Source organism: Oncorhynchus nerka, linkage group LG7 (assembly GCF_034236695.1).
Source record: "Oncorhynchus nerka isolate Pitt River linkage group LG7, Oner_Uvic_2.0, whole genome shotgun sequence".
Classification (NCBI taxonomy): Eukaryota; Metazoa; Chordata; class Actinopteri; order Salmoniformes; family Salmonidae; genus Oncorhynchus; species Oncorhynchus nerka.
In genome coordinates this window covers 46,481,160-46,504,962 of record NC_088402.1, presented here as the reverse complement: position 1 = coordinate 46,504,962, position 23,803 = coordinate 46,481,160, and the positions used below count along the sequence as shown (strand labels likewise).

At 42.6% G+C, this 23,803-nt stretch overlaps 1 protein-coding gene across 3 annotated transcripts; it reads left to right on the top strand.

Annotated features, from left to right (window-relative positions):
- The first annotated feature begins 115 nt into the window (after positions 1 to 115).
- On the top strand, positions 116 to 21,919 carry lipea (lipase, hormone-sensitive a). 3 transcript variants are annotated; one of them, XM_065020556.1, is made up of 12 exons: positions 133 to 213; positions 9,023 to 9,148; positions 9,548 to 9,796; positions 10,029 to 10,313; positions 10,557 to 10,647; positions 11,362 to 11,507; positions 11,675 to 11,860; positions 11,990 to 12,145; positions 12,352 to 12,496; positions 12,610 to 12,837; positions 13,017 to 13,405; positions 18,358 to 21,919. In XM_065020556.1, the coding sequence occupies exons 3-12, from the start codon at positions 9,557 to 9,559 to the stop codon at positions 18,616 to 18,618; spliced, it is 2,127 nt and encodes a 708-aa protein (XP_064876628.1). In that variant the 5' UTR covers positions 133 to 213; positions 9,023 to 9,148; positions 9,548 to 9,556; the 3' UTR covers positions 18,619 to 21,919. The 3 variants fall into 3 exon arrangements, with proteins under 3 accessions (XP_029519670.1, XP_064876628.1, XP_064876629.1); XM_065020557.1 differs by having other exon boundaries at positions 162 to 213; positions 9,020 to 9,148; XM_029663810.2 differs by lacking the exon at positions 9,023 to 9,148 and having other exon boundaries at positions 116 to 213.
- The last annotated feature ends 1,884 nt before the right edge of the window (positions 21,920 to 23,803 follow it).

Below are 23,803 nucleotides of genomic sequence, written 5' to 3'. Positions count from 1 at the left end.
TGCCTAATTTATTGCCTAATAAAAGTGGATAAATTCAATATATTTTGAATAAGTTATCCATATTTTTAAATACGGGCTTTTCTTTTGAAGGTTTAACATGACAATTCAAACGTGACGTCATCGTTTGTGCTGCTGGCAGAATACTCGTAATAATTACTAGTCAGGGTCTGTGGACGAAACAGAAACTGTCAGTAGAAGAGAGGATGCGTGTTGGTAAGTTAGTACTAGTCTGTAAAATACACTATGCTTTGCATGTTTGATAACTGTACATTCACACTTATCTCGTAAACACAAATCGCACGTTAAATTTCGGGTGTCCGTTTGAAGTCGCTTGCTTGTTGTCTGTCAGTCACAATTTCTGCCATAGATAACTTTAGCTGTAGCTAGCATTTTGGCTGCTAAATTCTATGTGGCTTTTGAAAGTACGAATTTTAACTATGGATTTACTGCCATTGTCAACATTGATACAGTAAAACAAAACAAAAAAGTGTAGGTGGACTAATGTAGAGGCCAGTGGTTACCGCTGGGAAAGCTGAAAGCACGAAAGCTGTCGTGCATATGAGTGTCGTGTCCTTGTGAAACCTGATATTTTGGGAGTGAAGTTAGTGGACTGGGTTAGTTGCTATACCGCAAATGTCTGGTGACGTCATCAATCAGCTGGTTAGGTTCAAAGGGCTGTTGTTTTGAGAGCTGGGTCTTAAGTAACTAGATGACAGTGACTTTAATAAAAACTGAAAGGAATTTAAAAAGGCCTTCATGGAAATTGAATAGAGCCCGGTTTCCCAAAAGCATCCTAAGTCTTCATTCATCGTTAGAAACTTAGTAGGAGCATCATTAGATCCCCGAGCCGTTTCCCATTACTGAAATTGCTCCTGAAAACGCTTGATATTTAAATGGAATTTTAACCTGGGGAAATCTGGGCTTGTTTTATCATGGGGGGTGGGGGGACGAAATCTGTAAAGAAATGTAGACCTTCTTTGTGGCATGTTGAGAAGGCTCTGTGTGATACTGATCGCACGACACGTTTGTGCGTGTAAATATGGTTGTCCTTGTTCGATAGAGCCATTGGACGTCTTTCAGCGGATTCATTGCTAAATATTAGTGATGCACTTGATGACATTTTTCTGATACCCAATATTTTCCCTGACCCAAAAAACGATACTGATACATTTTTGTGTGCCTTTTTTAAATAATTCTAGTACAGTTAAATATTTCACACACGGACGCAGCTGTCAAAGGCACTGCATCTCCATGCAAGCGGGATCACTACAGTCCCTGGTTCGAATCCAGGCTGTATCACATCCGGCCATAGGGCGGCGCACAATTGGCCCAGCGTCATCCAGGTTTGGCCGGGGTAGGCTGTCATTGTAAATAAGAATTTGTTCTTTAACTGACTTGCCTAGTTAAATAAAGGTTACACACACACACACCACACTGACCAAAAGGTTTGTTGGCATTTACGTATGTCCCCATTACCAGTAAAACATAATCAAGACTTGATGTGTTGTTTCGTTGTTCAGTCGTTTCATTATCAACCAGGATTTCATCATACATGTCAAGCAGTGAAGTTTCAGCTTTGTTTGTCCGTGGCCTCTCTTCCTCTCCACTGTCACTGTGTCCGTTTCCATCTTGTCCAGCTGTGTATGTAACATTTCACCTAAACCCTCTTTCTTGTCTGCATCGAGGTAGCGGTCCTTGTAAATTGCATTGAGCATGGTGGCGACACAGTATACGTCACTTTATACACCGAATAACTGGGGCCAAGATGTTTCTGTGACCGTGACTACAAATACAAAGGAGCCCATTTCTTTGCATAGCAGGTGAAGGATATGAAGATGCTTCAAATGAAAACTGAGATGACTGTATTAAAAAATAAATACAGGTTACATAGACCATATATAAATGAACTCAGCAAAAAAGAAACGTCCCTTTTTCAGGACCCTATCTTTCAAAGATAATTCTTAAACATCCAAATAACTAAAGCAATCTTCATTGTGAAGGGTTTAAACACGGTTTCCCATGCTTGTTCAAAGAAACATAAACAATTAATGAACATGCACCTGTGGACTGGTCGTTAAGACACTAACAGCTTCCAGATGGTAGGCAATTATGGTCACAGTTATGACAACTTAGGACACTAAAGAGGCCTTTCTACTGATTCAGAAAAAAACAAAAGAAAGATGCCCAGGGTCCCTGCTCATCTGCGTGAATGTGCCTTAGGCATGCTGCAAGGAGGCATGAGGACTGCAGATGTGGCCAGGGCAATAAATTGCAATGTCCGTACTGTGAGACCCATAAGACAGCGCTACAGGGAGACAGGACGGACAGCTGATTGTTCTTGCAGTGGCAGACCACGTGTAACAACACCTGCACAGGATCAGTACATCCGAACATCACACCTGGGGGACAGGTACAGGATGGTAACAACTGCTCGAGTTACACCAGGAACGCACAATCCCTCCATCAGTGCTGAGACTATCCGCAATAGGCTGAGAGGCAGGACTGAGGGCTTGTAGGCCTGTTGTCTGGTGAGGACTTGCCTTACATCACCGGCAACAACGTCGCCTATGGGCACAAACCCACCGTCGCTGAACCAGACAGGACTGGCAAAAAGTGCTCTTCACTGACGAGTCGCGGTTTTGTCTCACCAGGGGTGATGGTCGGATTTGCGTTTATCATCAAAGGCATGAGCGTTACACAGAGGCCTGTGCTATGGAGCGGGATTGATTTGGAGGTGGAGGGTCCGTCATGGTCTGGGGCGGTGTGTCACAGCATCATCGGACTGAGCTTGTTGTCATTGCAGGCAATCTCAATGCTGTGCGTTACAGGAAGACATCCTCCTCCCTCATGTGGTATCCTTCCTGCAGGCTCATCCTGTCACGACCCTCCAGCATGACAATGCCACCAGCCATACTGCTTGTTCTGTGTGTGATTTCCTGCAAGGAAGGAATGTCAGTGTTCTGCTATGGCCAGTGAAGAGCCTAGATCTCAATCCCATTGAGCACGTCTGGGACCTGTTGGATCGGAGGGTGCGGACTAGGGCCATTCACCCCAGAAATGTCTGGGAACTTGCAGGTTCCTTGGTGGAAGAGTGGTGTAACATCTCACAGCAAAAACGGGCAAATCTGGTGCAGTCCATGAGGAGGAGATGCACTGCAGTACTTAAAGCAGCTGGTGGCCACACCAGATATTGACTGTTACTTTTGATTTTGACCCCCCCTACCCCTTTGTTCAGGGACACATTATTCCATTTTGGTTAGTTACATGTCTGTGGAACTTGTTCAGTTTACGTCTGCTGTTATATTATGTTCGTACAGATATTTACACATGTTTGTTGAAAATAAACACAGTTGAGTGTGAGGGGATGTTTTAGTTTTTTGCTGAGTTTACATAAAACTAATCAGTTGGAGTCGGAAGTTTACATACACTTAGGTTGGAGTCATTAACTCGTTTTTCAACCACTCAACAAATTTCTTGTTAACAAACTATAGTTTTGGGAAGTCTGTTAGCGCATCTACTTTGTGCAGGACACAAGTAATTTTTCCATCAATTGTTTACGTACAGATTATTTCACTTATTCGCTGTATCACAATTCCAGTGGGTCAGAAGTTTACATACAGTACGATGACTGTGCCTTTAAACTACTTGGAAAATTCATGAAAATTATGTCATGGCTTTAGAAGCTTCTGATAGGCTAATTGACATAATTTGAGTCAATTGGAGGTGTACCTGTGAATGTATTTCAAGGCCTACCTTCAAACTCCGTGCCTCTTTGCTTGACATCATGTGAAAATCAAAAGAAATCAGCCAAGACCTCAGAATAAAAATTATAGACCTCCACGAGTCTAGTTCATCCTTGGGAGCAATTTCCAAACACCTGAAGGTACCACGTTCATCTGTACAAACAGTAGTACGCAAGTATAAACACCATGGGACAACGCAGCCGCCATACCGCTCAGGAAGGTGACGCGTTCTGTCTCCTGGAGATGAACGTACTTTGGTGCGAATAGTGCAAATCAATTCCAGAACAACAGCAAAGGACCCTGTGAAGATGCTGGAGGAAACAGGGACAAAAGTATCTATAACCACAGTAAAACAAGTCCTATATCGACATAACCTGAAAGGCCGCTCAACAAGGAAGAAGCCACTGCTCCAAAACCGCCATTAAAAATGCCAGACTTTGGTTTGCAACTGCACACTGGGGCAAAGATGGTACTTTTTGGAGAAATGTCTGATGACACAAAAATAGAACTGTTTGTCCATAATCACCATTGTTATGTTTGGAGGAAAAATAGGGAGGCTTGCCGAATAACATCATCCCAACCGTGAAGCACGGGGGTGGCAGCATCATGTTGTGGGGGTGCTTTGCTGCAGGAAGGACTGGTGCCCTTTACAAAATAGATAGCATCATGAGGGATGGAAAATTATGTGGATATATTGAAGAAACATCAAGACATCAGTCAGGAAGTTAAAGCTTGGTCGCAAATGGGTCTCCCAAATGGACAATGACCCGAAGCATACTTCCAAAGTTGTTGCAAAATGGCTTAAGGACCACAAAGTCGAGGTATTGGAGTGGCCATCACAAAACCTCACCTAACTGACCTAAGACGGGGAACTTTTACAAGGATTAAATGTCAGGAATTGTGAAACTGAGTTGGAAACTGAGTTTAAATATTTGGCTAAGGTTTATGTAAACATCTGACTTCAACTGTATGTAAATGTCATATTTCATTTTTTTATACATTTGGCAACATTTCTAAAAACCTGGTTTTGCTTTGTCATTATAAGTTATTGTGTTAAGATTGGTTATGAGGTGGGGGGAAATAATTTAATCCATTGTAGAATAAGGCTGTAATGTAAGAAAATTTGGGAAAAGTCAAGGGGTCTAAATTCTTTCAAATGCACTGTATTGCCATGTTAGTTATTTAACTAGCTAATTGTTTCAATGCATCTTTTAAGTGTGAAATTACAAGACATTTATTTACCTAAGGGTTTTTCCCTGATAACCTCCTTGTTGTAATGTTAGCTAGCTAGGTTAGTAAGTCCCACTGGGCTAGCTGGCTAACGTTAGCTACTGAGTCCTTTTTGTCCAAAATGGAAATGTTAAGATTCAAAAAAAGAAGCTTTTTTACACTAGCAAAAAACACTGTTTCCTCTCGGCATTGCTAGCTATCTATCAAACATGTAAGCTTGTAACTGGGATATAAAAAATGACGTACTGTTACTCCAAAACCGTTTGACCAACAGAGAAGCAACATTTACGCCTCCCTCTAAACCCCACCTACATGGAATTAATGTGCCAAAACTTTACAAACGCAAAAAAGGGCAGCGAAAGCGAAGAGCAGAGTAACTTATTTTAACCATAGATAAGTGGTGTAAAAAGTACCTAATTGTCATACTTGAGTAAAAGTAAAGATGCCTTAATAGAAATTACTCAAGTAAATTTGAGTCACCCAGTAAAATACTACTTGAGTAAAAGTCAGTGTTTGGTTTTAAATATACTTAAGTATTAAAAGTCAAAGTATAGATAATTTAAAATTATTTATATTAAGGAAACCAGATGGCATCATTTTATTTTTTTCCTTGGGAATATCGTAAAGTAAAGTTGTCAAATATAAATAATCCCCCAAACTATTTAAGTAGTACTTTCAAGTATTTTTTTTTACTTAAGTACTTTACACCACTGCCAAAGAGGGAACCGTTTCATCACAATTGCGTTATGATTGAAAATGTTTCACTGGAAATAATTTCTTTGCATTTATTTACAATTAATTTGTTCTTGCATTTAAAAATAATTTCCTTGCTATATTTATTTTGCACTCAACTTTGGGGTTAATATTTTGCTTTCAGTATCATTTTTTTATTTGCCATAATAAAAATGTTGTTCTCTAATACAAAAGGGTTGCTTAATATAAAAGGCACAAAAGTAATTCCATAAGAACTGTGCTGAAATAAAAGTAGGGTATCAAAGAATTTGCACAGCTGTCAGTCAAGCTGAGGACATAATCGAGAATTTATCAGTCATATCTATGCAACCAAGGTTGGTTTGATCTGTTGATTCATGATTCTTAGTACTCTTGTCTTGACTAGGCTTATACCTTTAGGATTTATGACAATATTGTGTTCATTTTGATAAATGCTGTCAACAGGCTATGTAATCTCATTCATTTGCAAAGTTAGATAAAGTCTGTTTGTAGGAAGAGTCGGGATAGTTGCATGTTTTAATCTTTGACCTTTGGCACACACAACCAAACCCATCATTAAAAGATAAGTATTTTTTTACAACCACATCACTTTTTTTTTTGTAAATAGGGTCCAGACTAGAGGTCGAACGATTTATGATTTTTCAACGCCGATATCGATTTATTGGAGGACCAAAAAAAGCAGATACCGATTTTAATCAATTTATTTATTTTTTATTTATTTTTTGGTAATAATGACAATTACAACAATACTGAATTAACTCTTATTTTAACTTAATACATCAATAAAATCAATTTGGCCTCAAATAAATAATGAAACATGTTCAATTTGGTTTAAATAATGCAAAAACAAAGTGTTGGAGAAGAAAGTAAAAGTGCAATATGTGCCATGTAAGAAAGCTAACGTTTAAGTTCCTTGCTCAGAACATAAGAAGATATGAAAGCTGGTGGTTCCTTTTAACATGAGTCTTCAATATTCCCAGGTAAGAACTTTTTGGTTGTAGCTATTATAGGACTATTTCTCTCTCTACGATTTGTATTTCATATACCGTTTCATGTTCTTATAGGCACTTTAGTATTGCCAGTGTAACATTATGGCTTCCGTCTCTCTCCTCGCTCCTACCTGGGCTCGAACCAGGAACACATCGACAACAGCCACCCTCGAAGCAGCGTTACCCATGCAGAGCAAGGTGAACAACTACTCCAAGTCTCAGAGCGAGTGACGTTTGAAACACTATTAGCGCGCACCCCTCTAACTAGCTAGCCATTTCACAGCGGTTACACCAGCCTAATCTCAGGAGTTGATAGGCTTGAAGTCATGAACAGCGCAATACTTGAAGCACAGTGAAAAGCTGCTGGCAAAACGCACAAAAGTGCTGTTTGAATGAATGCTTACGAGCCTGCTGGTGCCTACCATCGCTCAGTCAGACTGCTCTATCAAATCATAGACTTAATTATAACATAATAACACACAGAAATATGAGCCTTAGTTTCCGGATTCGACCATATTAATGACCTATCATCTCGAAAACGAGACGTTTTATTCTTTCATTGAAATAGGGAACCGTTACGTATTTTTTTCTAACGGGTGGCATCCTTAAGTCTAAATATTCCTGTTACATTGCACAACCTTCAATGTTATGTCATAATTACATAAAATTCTGGCAAATTAGTTCGCAACAAGCCAGGCGGCCCAAACTGTTGCATATACCCTGACTCTGCGTGCAATGAACACAAGAGAAGTGACACAATTTCACCTGGTTAATATTGCTTGCTAACCTGGATTTCTTTTAGCTAAATATGCAAGTTTAAAAATGTATACTTCTGTGTATTGATTTTAAGAAAGGCATTGATGTTTATGGTTAGGTACACGTTGGAGCAACGACAATTATTTTTCGCGAATGTGCACCGCATCGATTATATGCAACGCAGGACATGCTAGATAAACTAGTAATATCATCAACCATGTGTAGTTAACTAGTGATTATGATTGATTGTTTTTTATAAGAAGTTTAATGCTAGCTAGCAACTTACCTTGGCTTCTTACTGCATTCACGTAACAGGCAGGCTCCTCATGAGGCAGGTGGTTAGAGCGTTGGACTAGTTAACTGTAAGGTTGCAAGATTGAATCCCCGAGCTGACAAGGTAAAAATCTGTCGTTCTGCCCCTGAACAAGGCAGTTAACCCACTGTTCCTAGGCCGTCATTGAAAATAAGAATGTGTTCATAACTGACTTGCCTAGTTAAATGAAGGTGTAAAAAAAACAGCCAAATTGGCATCCAAAAATTCCCGATTTCCGGTTGTTATGAAAACGTGAAATCAGCCCTAATTAATCGGCCATTCCAATTAATCGGTCGATCTCTAGTCCAGACACTTGTTTTGCAATTTCACTTGTTTTTGAGAAACTTAGCCCAACCCCAAGTGAAATTGCAAAACAACATTAACCCTCATTCTGCACGATGAGGATGGTTGAGGTAAGTTTCTCAAATTGCAAAACAAGTGTTTCGACCCTATAACAATACATTTACATTTTGTTTATTTTTGGTTGTGAAAAAGCAAACTTCTGCTTTAATGACGGGTTTGGTTGTGTGTGGCAAAGGTCAAAGATTAAAGCATGCAACTATCCCAAGACTCTTCCTACAAACAGACTTTTTCTAACTGCAAAATAATGAGATTACAAAGCCTGTTGCCAGCATATCAAAATGAACACAATCTTGTCATAAATCCTAAAGGTATAGGCCTAGTCAAGACAAGAGTACTAAGAATCATGAATCAACAGATCTAACCAACCTTGGACTGATACATTTTCTTATGTCCTTAGCTTGATTGACAGCTGTGCAAATTCTTTGATACCCTACTTTTATTTCAGCACTTCTTATGGAATTACATTTGTGCCTTTTTTGTATCAAGCGAACGCTTTTGAATTAGAGAATAACATTTTTTTATGGCAAATAAAAATGATATTGAAAGCCAAACATTAACTCATGTTTTGAGTGCAAAATAAATAATATTCCAAGGAAATCATTTTTAATGGCAAGAACAAATTAATTGTAAATAAATGCAAATACATTTTTTCCAGTGAAACATTTAAAATCATAACACGATTGCGATGAAACTGTTCCCTCTTTGGCAGTGGTGTAAAGTACTTAAGTTAAAAAAAATACTTGAAAGTACTACTTAAATAGTTTTGGGGGGTATCTGTACTTTACTATTTATATTTTTTACAGCTTTTACTTTACTGTATTCCTAAAATGTATGTAATTTTTACTCCATACATTTTCCCTGACACCCAAAATTACTAATTACATTTTGCTTAGCAGGACAAGAAAATGGTCTAAAGTACATCCCTGGTCATCCCTACAGCCTCTGATCTGGTGGAGTCACTAAACACATGCTTCGTTTGTAAATGATGTCGGAGTGTGCCCCTGGCTATCCCTAAATAAAAGGTGGAAAAAAATAAATTGATGCCGTCTGGTTTGCTTAATATAATATTTTTTAAATTATTTATACTTTGAATACTTAAGTAATTTTACTCGTAGTATTTTACTAGGTGATACACTTTTACTTGATTCATTTTCTATTTGTTTACATGATTCCATATGTGTTATTTCATGGTTTTGATGTCTTCACTATTATTCTACAATGTAGAAAATGGTTAAAATAAAGAAAAACCCTGGAATGAGTAGGTGTGTCCAAACTTTTGACTGGTACTGTGTATGTTTTTTGGGGGGTTGTATAAAAGCAAAATTCTCCTTTTCAATCTCCTGCATTTAATCTGTCAAAGCTAATATAATGTGGTTATCCAGAAATAAAAGATTTGGTTTATATGTATCTTCTCTCTCTAGTTTTCAGGTATGGCCTGGAGAGCTGTGTTCACAGCCTTGGAGGCAGTGTGTGAGGAAAACATCACAGCTCTGTCTGGGCCTACCGACTTGCTGTGCGGTAACGCTTCCGGACGCTTGTTGACCTGCATGAGAAAGATTCAGGACCATGGCCGTGCACTCGAACCTGTGGTTGCTGGTTTTACTGCAGTCTACCACCACTATGACTTTGACGCAGATACCCCTGGGAATGGGTATCGCACACTGGTAAAGGTAAGCTATAATAACAACTTTTCTACTAACCTCACTGCTCAGAATGTCAGTAGTCTAGAAGAAGTGTGATTGTCAAGAGACTGAGACAATCACACAGTCAAAATAATGCACAAGCTAGCAACAGAGGGACAATCTTGGATTATTAATATAATACAAAACTAGAAATGTATTCATTTTATTCGCAATATTCGCAATACCAGCTGACAACAAAGCATCCCATCTCATCTCTCAGGTGCTGCAGTCTTGCCTTTTGCACATCATCCACAAGGGCCGCTACATTGCCTCTAACTGCCACAGGGCCTTCTTTAGGGCCAACCACAATGCCTCAGAGATGGAAGCCTACTCCAGTGCCCTGTGTCAGCTGCGGGCCCTCCTCTACCTTGCTCAGCGTCTGCTCCACGACAACGGTCATGGGCAACTGTACTCCCTGCAGGATGGAGAGCTGAGCAGGAGGTTTGTGAGGGAGTACACCTCCATGCACAAGGCCTGCTTCTATGGCCGCTGCCTTGGCTTTCAGGTCAGTCATCACCACTTGTTGACTTTGTGGGAGGAGTGGCACATTGATTTCAATATAATGTTGATAAGATATAATTTAGCAATTGGTCATTGTGAATGCTAAGCTTTTCATGACTTGGGAATATACTGAGGGTGGATATACTGTAGCCTCGGCGAGAACCAGGCTTCCCTGACGACGTTTTTGGAGGTATGGCTACGTGAGACCAATGATACTGAAATTCAAATTTTCCCTCCGTCTCCCCAGTTCTCGCCTACCCTTCGTCCATTCCTGCAGACAGTTGTCATAAGCATGGTCTCATTCGGAGAGAGCTACGGAAAACAACAGTCTGGGTTAGGTCAGTCTCTGTAAATGTCTGAATTCTTTGGGCTGTAAGAACGTGTAAAAACGATATATATTAATTTAATGGAGTACAGGCTTAACTGAATAAACAACACAGACTGAACGCAATGACATTTTATTAAGTAGTTTGAGGAATGGTCTCGTCCTCAGAGCCAGATGATGTGATGGTAAGGTAGTCCTATGCACGACTGCTGGCATCAAACCCCTTTTTCTATAATACAGTAAGTAAGAGAACGTGGCTACATTTGTCACATAAATGCAACCCAAGATTTACGCCTATTGGCTGAGAGAGAGAGGAAGGTGATAATTGCAAAAGTGAGCCCAGCCCATAGGTTAAACAGCAAGCGTGAGGCATATGCATTATTGTGCCGTGCTTATAAGCTACAATGTAAATGGGTGAATGACCTTCCACACATGGGAAAAAGGAGAAGAAACCAGATGCTAATCTGATGATGATACGTTTGTATTCATTCCCACTATGCCCGTAGAATAGGAAACAAAAGTGAATTTATGTTATGGATGAAGTTAAACATTCAGACCAGCCTTACTGAATGAACTTTCATAATAGTACTTTCCGCAATAAACCTGAGTGACTATCTACCTCTTAGGGCCTCTTGTAAGATTTGTGGTTATCCTTTGACATTTTAAAAGTTAATTGCATAGTATGCACTGCCCTACAGACTTTGCATACACTCTCCATTTCCCTAAGGCATGGCAGCTTTCTCCTTCCTTACCTCTGCGAAGTATGTCATTGATCCAGAGCTGAGGGGAGCAGAGTTTGAGCGGATCACCCAGAATCTGGACATGAAGTTCTGGAAGTCTTTCTGGAACCTCACAGAATCAGAGCTTCTATCGGTGAGGGCAGAAGGGAGTCGACTAGTAATATGATATTGTATGCAAATAAAGATGTCTTGAATCTCGCAGTCTCTCTTAGGTCTCTGTTTCCCTTACTTACTCACTCTTTTCTTGCTCTTCCAAACCTTCTGTTGGTTTGATTGCTTTTAAGACCCTTTCTCCGACAGGGCTTGGCCAGTGTAGCCTCTAACCTAGTACAGCTGAACCTCACCCTGACCATACCTCCTGAACCACTGCGCCTCCCCCTGGCCTCAGACCCCCGTCTCTTTGCCCCTGTGTCCCCTCCGGTGGCCCACTGGGGCCCTGGACCTGTTAACGTGCGGCTCATCTCCTATGAACTTCGAGAAGGGCAGGTGAGCTCTCAGCTGTAACCTCGGTGGTTACTATGTGATGTTTTTATCAAAGTTCTGCACAGTTTAATCATGTTAGTGTAAAAAGGGTTACGTTATGACGCAAACATCTAGTTCTCTCTCTTCCTTCAGGACAGTGACGAGCTGCTGGCTTTCTCTCGTACAGAAGCTACCCCCATCTCTGTGTCTTTGGTACCGTTTGGTGCTCAGAAGCACCCTCCCTCCCCCTGGTTGCTGATCCACTTCCATGGAGGAGGCTTTGTGGCCCAGACCTCGAAATCCCATGAGGTATGGTAGGCCAGGCATTGTGATGTGATGCCTGCAATTACTTAAGCTAATCAGTCACCTTAGTCTCTCAGTAATCAAGTTAAGTGGGGCTCAGCACTTACCATGAAGTTTACTTTCCTCTCTTTTAACAGTTATGTTTAATTTTCCTGTCAATTCTCCATTTTCTCATCACTCCATTTGTCCTCCATCCTCCTTTTATTTCCCAGAACTATCTGAAGAGCTGGTCCAAGGATCTAAATGTCCCCATTCTGTCTGTGGACTACTCCCTTGCCCCTGAGGCCCCATTTCCCAGAGCCCTGGAGGAGTGCTTCTATGCCTACTGTTGGGCCCTCAAGAACTGCCATCTTCTGGGTCTGTGTTGTTACTAATGTGTTAGAGTTTAGAACCAAAGAAATTATTGCAGAATTATAACAACCTCCTGTATCAGACCAGCTGGTACTGATTGCTCTGTCCCTCTGCCCCAGGCTCCACGGCTGAGCGTGTGTGTCTGGCTGGGGACAGTGCTGGGGGGAACCTCTGCATCACAGTGTCTATGAGGGCCATAGCCTGCGGTGTGCGTGTCCCAGATGGTATAATGGCTGCCTATCCAGCTACCCTGCTCACCATTGATGCCTCGCCCTCCCGTCTGCTCACCCTCATTGACCCACTACTGCCATTAGGAGTGCTCTCCAAGTGCCTCAATGCCTACGCAGGTAAGGAAGGAAGGATGTGAAATGAATGAGGGTATTAGTCAAAGCTTATGGAAATTAGTTAAAGAGGGGCAAAGAGTGTCTCAGCATTAATAGTGATGCTTTTGTGTGTAGGTATTAAATAACTGTATTGTTTTGCCCCCCCCCAATTACCTCATCTTCCTCTTTTCCTTTCTCTCCAGGTGTAGACTCTCAGGCAGTACAGCCCACAGAGGGGACCAGCACATTGAGTGATCTAGGTAGAGACACAGCCTTGCTGATCAGTGACCTCACACACGGGGCATCCAATTGGATCCAGTCATTCCTTCCTGCAGAGGTCCTAGGGTCACTGTCATCGTCACACCAGCAGTCCCTCGACAACGAGGCCCACTACAGATCAACGTCACCCAGTTCCTCCTCACCCAACTCCTCCTCAGGTCCTAGGGATTACCCAGAAGGTTTTGAGCCCCTGCGCTCTGAGCGCCTCGCTGTGATCCAGACGCCTAGCTGTCCCATCGTCAAGAACCCGTTTGTGTCACCACTTCTATCCCCTGATGACCTACTGAGAGGACTACCGCCTGTACACTTGGTGGTGAGAGGGGGGTGTGAAGGGGTGGTTGTGGTGGAGTCAATGCATTTGGAAAAATTGGTGTGGAGGATGGAACAGCCAAGAAAGTGAAAGAGTAGCAGACCTGCCAACATGTACACATTTTGTGTACCATGCACGCAATTTGAGGTCAAAGTACGTCAAAGTACGCTGGTATGAAAAACTAGCCTAAAATACGCAGAAATAGGCTTCTAGTTGGAACATTGTGCTTTCAACCGTCTGAAGTTGGAGCTGAGCCAATCAGAGGACTTGGGCGATGAGAGAGAATCTTTAGCTCTTCGCTCCAGCCTAGTCGTAGTACTGTTTTCCTCCCTCGAGCTGAATGGCAGCTCTCCACGTCATCCTTTGATGACACTGATGTGTGAGGAAAAAGGATAAGAAAATGGAGAACAAACTGTTTGTCAAATACATTTTCCAAAATGTTATGTGTTAGTTAAGCACACAACCACTTATTTCGTAGTTAGCTCCTTGACGAATGTAGTTGGCTACTGCGTTTAGTGAACTAGATTTAAGCCAGAACACTTTCTTGCCCACACATGCTTAGATCTCCAATCTCCAAGAACAAGTTCTCATTTACAATTGCGACCTGGCCAAGATAAAGCAAAGCAGTTCGACAGATACAACGACACAGAGTTACATATGGAGTAAAACAAACATACAGTCAATAATACAGTATAAACAAGTCTATATACAATGTGAGCAAATGAGGTGAGAAGGGAGGTAAAGGCAAAAAAGGCCATGGTGGCAAAGTAAATACAATATAGCAAGTAAAACACTGGAATGGTAGTTTTGCAATGGAAGAATGTGCAAAGTAGAAATAAAAATAATGGGGTGCAAAGGGAGCAAAATAAATAAAATACAGTTGTGAAAGAGGTAGTTATTTGGGCTAAATTATAGGTGGGCTATGTACAGGTGCAGTAATCTGTGAGCTGCTCTGACAGTTGGTGCTTAAAGCTAGTGAGGGAGATAAGTGTTTCCAGTTTCAGAGATTTTTGTAGTTCGTTCCAGTCATTGGCAGCAGAGAACTGGAAGGAGAGGCGGCCAAAGAAAGAATTGGTTTTGGGGGTGACTAGAGAGATATACCTGCTGGAGCGTGTGCTACAGGTGGGAGATGCTATGGTGACCAGCGAGCTGAGATAAGGGGGGACTTTACCTAGCAGGGTCTTGTAGATGACATGGAGCCAGTGGGTTTGGCGACGAGTATGAAGCGAGGGCCAGCCAACGAGAGCGTACAGGTCGCAATGGTGGGTAGTATATGGGGCTTTGGTGACAAAACGGATTGCACTGTGATAGACCGCATCCAATTGGTTGAGTAGGCTATTGGAGGCTATTTTGTAAATGACATCGCCAAAGTCGAGGATTGGTAGGATGGTCAGTTTTACAAGGGTATGTTTGGCAGCATGAGTGAAGGATGCTTTGTTGCGAAATAGGAAGCCAATTCTAGATTTAACTTTGGATTGAGATGTTTGATATGGGTCTGGAACGAGAGTTTACAGTCTAACCAGACACCTAAGTATTTGTAGTTGTCCACGTATTCTAAGTCAGAGCCGTCCAGAGTAGTGATGTTGGACAGGCGGGTAGGTGCAGGTAGCGATCGGTTGAAGAGCATGCATTTAGTTAGTTATACTTGTATTTAAGAGCAATTGGAGGCCACGGAAGGAGAGTTGTATGGCGTTGAAGCTTGCCTGGAGGGTTGTTAACACAGTGTCCAAAGAAGGGCCCGGAAGTATACAGAATGGTGTCGTCTGCGTAGAGGTGGATCAGAGACTCACCAGCAGCAAGAGCGACCTCATTGATGTATACAGAGAAGAGAGTCGGTCCAAGAATTGAACCCTGTGGCACCCCCATAGAGACTGCCAGAGGTCCGGACAGCAGACCCTCCAATTTGACACACTGAACTCTATCAGAGAAGTAGTTGGTGAACCAGGCGAGGCAAATCATTTGAGAAACCAAGGCTGTCGAGTCTGCCGATGAGGATGTGGTGATTGACAGAGTCGAAAGCCTTGGCCAGATCAATGAATACGGCTGCACAGTAATGTTTCTTATCGATGGTGGGTTGAACCAAGGGCTATATCTGTTCCTGGTTCTAAATTTCTTGAATGGGGCATGTTTATTTAAGATGGTTAGGAAGGCATTTAAAAAAAATATCCAGGCATCCTCTACTGACGGGATGAGATCAATATCCTTCCAGGATACCCCGGCCAGGTCGATTAGAAAGGCCTGCTCGCTGAAGTGTTTCAGGGAGCGTTTTACAGTGATGAGTGGAGGTCGTTTGACCGCTGACCCATTACGGATGCAGGCAACGAGGCAGTGATCGCTGAGATCTTGGTTGAAGACAGCAGAGGTGTATTTAGAGGGGAAGTTGTACCTGGTAGGTTCATTGATAATTTGTGTGAGATTGAGGGCATCAAGTTTAGATTGTAGGATGGCTGGGGTGTTAAGCATGTTCCAGTTTAGGTCGCCTAGCAGCACAAGCTCTGAAGATAGATGGGGGGCAATCAGTTCACATATGGTGTCCAGAGCATAGCTGGGGGCAGAGGGTGGTCTATAAGCAGGCGGCAACGGTGAGAGACTTGTTTTTAGAGAGGTGGATTTTTAAAAGTAGAAGTTCAAATTGTTTGGGTACAGACCTGAATAGTAGGACAGAACTCTGCAGGCTATCTTTGCAGTAGATTGCAACACCGCCCCCTTTGGCAGTTCTATCTTGTCTGAAAATGTTGTAGTTTGGAATTAAAATTTCTGAATTTTTGGTGGTTTTCCTAAGCCAGGATTCAGACACAGTTAGAACATCCGGGTTGGCAGAGTGTGCTAAAGCAGTGAATAGAACAAATTTAGGGAGGAGGCTTCTAATGTTAACATGCATGAAACCAAGGCTATTACGGTTACAGAAGTCGTCAAAAGAGAGTGCCTGGGGAATAGGAGTGGAGCTAGGCACTGCAGGGCCTGGATTCACCTCTACATCGCCAGAGGAACATAGGAGGAGTAGAATAAGGGTGCGGCTGAAAGCAATAAGAATTGGTCGTCTAGAACGTCTGGAACAGAGAGTAAAGGGAGGTTTCTGGGGGCGATAAAATAGCATCAAGGTATAATGTACAGACAAAGGTATTGGTAGGATGTGAATACAGTGGAGGTAAACCTAGGTATTGAGTGATGAAGAGAGAGATATTGTCTCTAGAAACATCATTGAAACCAGGAGATGTCATTGCATGTGTGGGTGGTGGAACTAATAGGTTGGATAAGGTATAGTGAGCAGGACTAGAGGCTCTACAGTGAAATAAGCCAATAAACACTAACCAGAACAGCAATGGACAAGACATGTTGACATTAAGGAGAGGCATGCTTAGTCGAGTGATCAAAAGGGTCCAGTGAGTGGAGAGGTTGGTTGGGGGTCACGGCGATTTAGACAGCTAGCCAGGCCATCGGTAGCAAGCTAGCATAGGATGTAGGTCTGTTATTAGCCACCTCTTGCGTTCCGTCAGTAGATTAGTGGGGTTCCGTGTGGTAGAGGGGATTAATCCAAATCACAACAAAAATAAAAACAATAGATATAGTTATAGAGGCCCAAGAAGAAAACAATAATAATAAAAATAAATAAATTGTCCGATTGTCTATTCAGATAGCAGCCGGTAAGACAGCTAACGGTTAGCAGGCCGCAGATGGGCGTTCAGGTAACGTCGCGACGGAGGAGCCAGCCGGATAACTCCTTCGGGTAGATAACGTCGGCAGTCCAGTTGTGAAGGCCCGGTGGGGCTTCGCGTAGGCAGTAAAACGGGTCCGGATAAGTGACTGCAGCCCAGGAGTGATTGATGGAACTCGGGAGTGATTGACGGAGCTGGCTAGCTCCGGAATAATTGATGTTTGCTCCGGAATCTACGAAAGCCGATAGTCACACGGATAGCAGCTAGCTAGCTGTGAGATCCAGGTATGAATGTCCAGAGAGCAGTTGAAATCCAGGGACATGGAGAGAAAAATTGGTCCGGTATGTTCCGTTCCGAGCCGCGCTGCGCTGCGCTGTACAAAACTGGCGATAGATTTTCGAGCTAAAGGATAGCTGATGACCACAAACCGTGGTTAGCTGAATACTAACGATTTGCTAGTAAAGAAGCGAACTAGCTTCTGAACTAGCTTCTGGATTAGCTTCTGGGCTAGCTTCTGGGCTAGCTTCTGGCTAGTTTCTGGCTAGCTTCTTTGAGGATTACAGATTTGAGGTAAATAATACTTTTTTATAAATATAAATTGGTGAGGCGGGTTGCAGGAGAGTGTTTTGAAGATGACTTGATGGAAAATAAAAATGAAATGTATGTGAAAAAGTTGTAAATATATATATATATATATATACGGGACACGACAAGACGAGGACAAAAGACGTCTGAACTGCTATGCAATCTTGGAAAGAAGAAGGAAGTTAATCAGTTCTTGATCCTACTTCTTGATATGTCAACAAACAGTAGGCTGCTAATGATAATAATAGTCAGTTCACCAATGACAAGGCACGTTGAATGAATGCTAGCCTAGTAGTCAGACCTAACTTGATGGATTAGGTCAGAGATGGAGATCTGAAACAAGTTCCTATAGGCCTAGTTCACTTGTTTCATATTCCATATAGCCTACAGTAAGCTAGACTACTACATTGGATCCAGTAATTGAATTATTCAGCATTTTCTCCCCAAACAAAATTTGAAAAGTCAGTTTACATTTTCAAGAGACTATTCACATCAAGGCTAGAGGTCGACCGATTATGATTTGTCAACGCCGATACCGATACGGATTATTGGAGGACCAAAAAAGCTGATACCGATTTAATCGGCCGATTTAAAAAAAATATATATATATATATGTGTATGATTTTTTTTATATATATATATATATATATATAAAATGGAGGAAGAATCTCCAGATTGGCCCTGTAATTCTTACTCCCCTGTCTCTCCCCACAGGCCTCTGCACTGGATGCCTTGTTGGATGACTCTGTGATGTTCGCCAAGAAACTGCGGGATATGGGCCAACCAGTGACCCTGAGAGTGGTGGAGGACCTCCCACATGGCTTCCTAAGCCTATTGGGGCTCGCTAAGGAGACACAGGTGGCCTCAGACATCTGCGTAGCGCGAATCAGAGAGGTCTTCCAGCAGCAAACCCCGCCTCCCTGTACTAACAAGCAACCAAAGTTGGAAAGGACCAATCATGGCCCATCAAATTGAGTGGCTGACCAGCTGCCTAATAAAATGGAGGGGAAAGTGTAGTTGTTAGAGTTTGTAGGGAACTGAGGAGTCATGCATGTACAATTTATAAAATGGTGAAGAGAGGGGGGGAAATAAACTACGGATGGAAGAAAAAGGGAGGACGGGCCCCTTGAGGGGCTTTCCAGATTATTTTACTCAATGGTAGTCTGGGGGGAAAGGCAGTCCTCTAGTCGACTGACAGCACAATACGATCATCCAAAGCACACTGGGGGAAAAGTATGAAATGTAGTGTCCTTTTTAACATTGCAGAAACATAACACAGGGTATGTGAATAAAACCAATGACCAGCGTTGAAAGAAATGCCTTTCCTGGTTGCTATTCTGTCCTTATGCTTTAACCAACCCGTTTGTGATTGTTTTGGCTAAAGCAGAAACAAAATGGCAACCGGCTGCTTAGAAATAGAAGTAATAATCTCTGAATAGACAGATTTGTGTAATCAGAAATAGTGCCTTTAACTCAAACTGTACTGTACAAACAAATCCCTTTATTTTACCTTGCCTGTATCATCGGGTTGAACAACTAATAGGACCTAATGCATGCATACAGTGCCTTCAGAAAGTATTTAGACCCCTTGACTTTTTCAACATTTTATTAGGTTTCCCTCATCAATCTACAGACAATGCTCCATAAAGACAAAGAAAAACAGGTTTTTAGAAATGTTACCTAATTTATTTATTTTTAAATTATCTAATTTACATAAGTATTCAGACCTTTTACTGAGTACTTTGTTGAAGCACATTTGGCAGCGATTACAGCCTTGCGTCTTTTGGGGAATTACGCTACAAGCTTGGCACACCTGTATTTGGGGAATTTATCCCATTTGTTCTCTGTAGATCCTCTCAAGCTCTGTCAGGTTGGATGGGGAGCATTGCTGCACAGCTATTTTCAGGTCTCTCCAGAGATGTTCAATAGGGTTCAAGTCCGGGCTCTGGCTGGGCCACTCAATGATATTCAGAGACTTGTCCCAAAGCCACTTGTTCGTTGTCTTTGCTGTGTGCTTAGGGTCGTTGTCCTGTTGGAAGGTGACCCTTCGCCCCCAGTCTGAGGTCCTGAGTGCTCTGGAGCAGGTTTTCATCAGGGATCTCTCTGTAATTTGCTCTGTTCATCTTTGCCTCGATCGTAACTAGTCGCCCAGTCCCTGCCACTGGAAAACATCCCCACAGCACGAAGCTGCCATGCTTCACCGTAGGGATGGTGCCAGGTTTCCTCCAGAACGTGATGCTTGGCATTCAGGCCAAATAGTTCAATCTAGGTTTCATCAGACCGGAGAATCTTGTTTCTCATCGTCTGAGCGTCTTTAGGTGCCTTTTGGCAAACTCCAAGCAGGCTGTAATGTGCCTTTTACTAAGGAGTGGCTTCTGTTTGGCCACTGTACCATAAAGGCCTGATTTGGTGGAGTGCTGCAGAGATGGTTGTCCTTCTGGAAGGTTCTCCCATCTCCACAGAGAGACTCTAGAGCTCTCTGTGACCATCGGATTCATGGTCACCTCCCTGATAAGGCCCTTCTCCCCAGATTGCTCAGTTTTGCTGGGCGGCCAGCTCTAGGAAGAGTCTTGGTGGTTCCAAACTTCTTCCATTTAAGAATGATGGAGGCTACTGTGTTCTTGGGGACCTTCAATGCTGCAGAAATGTTTTGGTACCCTTCCCCAGATCTGTGCCTGGACACAATCATGTCTCGGAGCTCTTACGTACCATGGCTCATGGCTTGATTTTTGCTCTGACATGCACTGTCATCTGTGTGACCTTATGTATACAGGTGTGTGCCTTTCCAAACCATGTTTCAATTGTATTTACCCCAAGTGGACTCCAAGTTGTAGAAACATCTTGATGTGTTCTGACTTCTAAATATGAAATATTCTTATTCATGTCACTGAGGGAGAGGTGAATGTAGAGCGTTTACATTCTGTCAGAATATATTGTTAGACATCAGGGATCCTATGGAAGGACAAGGTCCACAGTCTGGTACAAGTCAACAGGACAGCTGTGAGGTGGGGAGGAGTGAGGAATTTAGGCAGAGGTCAGATGAAGTGAGGAAGAACAGATATCACAAAAATTATGTCTTGCAAGGGCCTCCTGAGTGGCGCAGTGGTCTAAGGCAGGATCTCTAGCTGTGGCACTACAGATCTGTGGCACTACAGATCCTAGTTTGAGTCAAGGCTCTGTCGCAGCCGGCAGAGACTAGGAGACCCATGAAGCGGTGCACAATTGTCCCAGCGCCGTCTGGGTTTGGGGAGGTTTTTGCCGGCAGGGATGTTCCTGTCCCATCACGCACTAGCGACTCCTGTGGCGGGCCGGGCGCAATGAACGCTGACACAATCGCCAGGTGTACGGTGTTTCCTCTGACACATTGGTGCGGCTGGCTTCTGGGTTAAGCGGGCGTTGTGTCAAGAAGCAGTGAGGCTTGGCTGGGTTGTGTTTCGGGGGACGCACGGCTCTCGACCTTCGCCTCTCCCGAGTCCATACAGGAGTTACAGCGATGGGACAGGACTGTAACTATGTTAATGATATTTATGTTTAAATTCATTAGAATATTCCACCTTGAACCATATGATTGTATGAAATTGATTAGAATCCTGAGATTATTCTAATGATGTGAGGTTTTAGTCTGTAGAATTATATATCCGTGAGTGTAGTTTTTAGTCAGAATTAGGGTATAGTAATATATCTGTACAATATGTCTATTATAGTATCTTAAAAACAGACTGTCTGAGCAAGATTCGTTGCAGACCTTGGCTGGGGGCCACAGAGTACTTCCCAGGGTCTCCCTATCTTGAGGGAGGACGGGGAGTGATTCTCACGGACTCCCCTAATCATTGTCGGCTGGGTAGCAGGACCTAATGTAGGATACCTAATGTTTGTGTGTGAAAGTATGTGCGTAAGAAGCCAGTATAAAATGAATGGTTTTGTACAAAAGACCAGCGCTCTCATGAATAAACCTTTTTGACTATTTTAGCTGGGCCTCCGTCTCTTTCATTTCAACCCGTACCTTACAAATTCTGGGTTGCAGACTGAGTAGTATAATTGAATTGGGTTATGAACCTTGAGAACATAATTCTCGTAACAAACTACCAATTGGATACCACAAAATTGGGGAGGAAAGGGGGGGGGGGATAAAGCAACAGGTGTGTTGGCTGTTCATAGATGTAAGGAGGAGACACCAACATAGAAGGAAGGGTTAAATACTTGTGCTTGTGTGAATATGTCTTGGTCTTATGCAGCTGTGTGACCCAGTGGGTGAATAAACTTGGTTTGAGCTTGACTAATCGTCCGTGAGTTTGTATTCTTTATTTAGAACCTAACAATTTGCGCTGCAAACTTCAGAGTCAATCAGTGAAACAGGAGCCTGCACCAGAAATAAGGTAGTTCCTACACCTGTTACCAGTCATTATTTAGTACTTAACAATCTCAAGAATGATCAATGGAAACAGGATGCACCTGAGCTCAATTTCAAGTCTCGTAGCAAAGGGTCTGAATACTTATGTAAATAAGGTATTTCTGTTACGTATAAATTAGAAGAATTTCTAAAAACCTGTTTAAGCTTTGTCATGGGGTATTGTGTGTAGATTGCTGAGGAACTTGTTTTATTTAATCCATTCTAGAATAAGGCTGTAATGTAACAAAATGTGTAAAAGGTCAATGGGTCTGAATACTTCCGAAGTCACTGTAGGTACTTCGTGTGTGTGTGTGTGTGTGGTGAAGCTTGTTTATGTATTTACAAGATAGAACTACAGTATTGTATTGACAAGGTGATGTTGACCAGCAGCGGATGAGTGTTGAAATGACTTGGTTGAACATGGACATGTTTTTGTTTGGGTTACTGTTTTGAACAAATATGTATTTAAGGCTAGATGTCAAATGTACTTACTACTTACAGAACACAAAAATGATTATCTATTACCTTTCATGACTGACAAACTTTGGAACACCAGTCATCTTTTTTGGCTTGGGGATGCCTAATACAGACAGAAGCATGTCTGTTCTATGAAATATATTCTCAAATGTATTCTAAAATATTTTATTTTCTCTGTTACTCTGTGTGCACTGAACTGACATGCATGAGTATTGATGACACTCCGATGTTCAGATTAAGGGAATGAAGTAGTCTAATGCGCACCACACAGTGCTCAAATCTGTGTGTAGCCTACTGTAGCTGCTGGGAAAATGTATTCAAAGCCTATATTTTATCACTCTGGATGTAACTTTTCAGTGCTACTATTTTTGTATTGTTATTTGTATTGTTATTAATGAAACAAAACCAAACAACCCCATAGTAGAAAAGATGACTTCGTCAACCATTTTGAAAAGAAGGTCGACGACATCCGTTTCTCGTTTGCTAAGTCAAACGACACCGCTGGTTCTGCTCACACTGCCCTACCCTGTGCTCTGACCTCTTTCTCTCCTCTCTCTCCAGATGAAATCTCGCATCTTGTGACGGCCGGCCGCCCAACAACCTGCCCGCTTGACCCTATTCCCTCCTCTCTTCTCCAGACCATTTCCGGAGACCTTCTCCCTTACCTCACCTCGCTCATCAACTCATCCCTGACCGCTGGCTACGTTCCTTCTGTCTTCAAGAGAGCGAGAGTTGCACCTCTTCTGAAAAAACCTACACTCGATCCCTCCGATGTCAACAACTACAGACCAGTATCCCTTCTTTCTTTTCCTCCAAAACTCTTGAACGTGCCGTCCTTGGCCAGCTCTCCCGCTATCTCTCTCAGAATGACCTTCTTGATCCAAATCAGTCAGGTTTCAAGACTAGTCATTCAACTGAGACTGCTCTTCTCTGTATCACGGAGGCCCTCCGCACTGCTAAAGCTAACTCTCTCTCCTCTGCTCTCATCCTTCTAGACCTATCGGCTGCCTTCGATACTGTGAACCATCAGATCCTCCTCTCCACCCTCTCCGAGTTGGGCATCTCCGGCGCGGCCCACGCTTGGATTGCGTCCTACCTGACAGGTCGCTCCTACCAGGTGGCGTGGCGAGAATCTGTCTCCTCACCACGCGCTCTCACCACTGGCGTCCCCAGGGCTCTGTTCTAGGCCCTCTCCTATTCTCGCTATACACCAAGTCACTTGGCTCTGTCATAACCTCACATGGTCTCTCCTATCATTGCTATGCAGACGACACACAATTAATCTTCTCCTTT

What these genes read in the sequence shown, in the direction of transcription:
- lipea (XM_029663810.2), top strand. Translation starts at nt 9,557, where the DNA reads ATGGCCTGGAGAGCTGTGTTCACAGCCTTGGAGGCAGTGTGTGAGGAA. An exon ending in GCCGCTGCCTTGGCTTTCAG is followed by an intron (nt 10,314 to 10,556) that starts GTCAGTCATCAC and finishes CCGTCTCCCCAG; the next exon opens with TTCTCGCCTACCCTTCGTCC. An exon ending in AGACCTCGAAATCCCATGAG is followed by an intron (nt 12,146 to 12,351) that starts GTATGGTAGGCC and finishes TTTATTTCCCAG; the next exon opens with AACTATCTGAAGAGCTGGTC.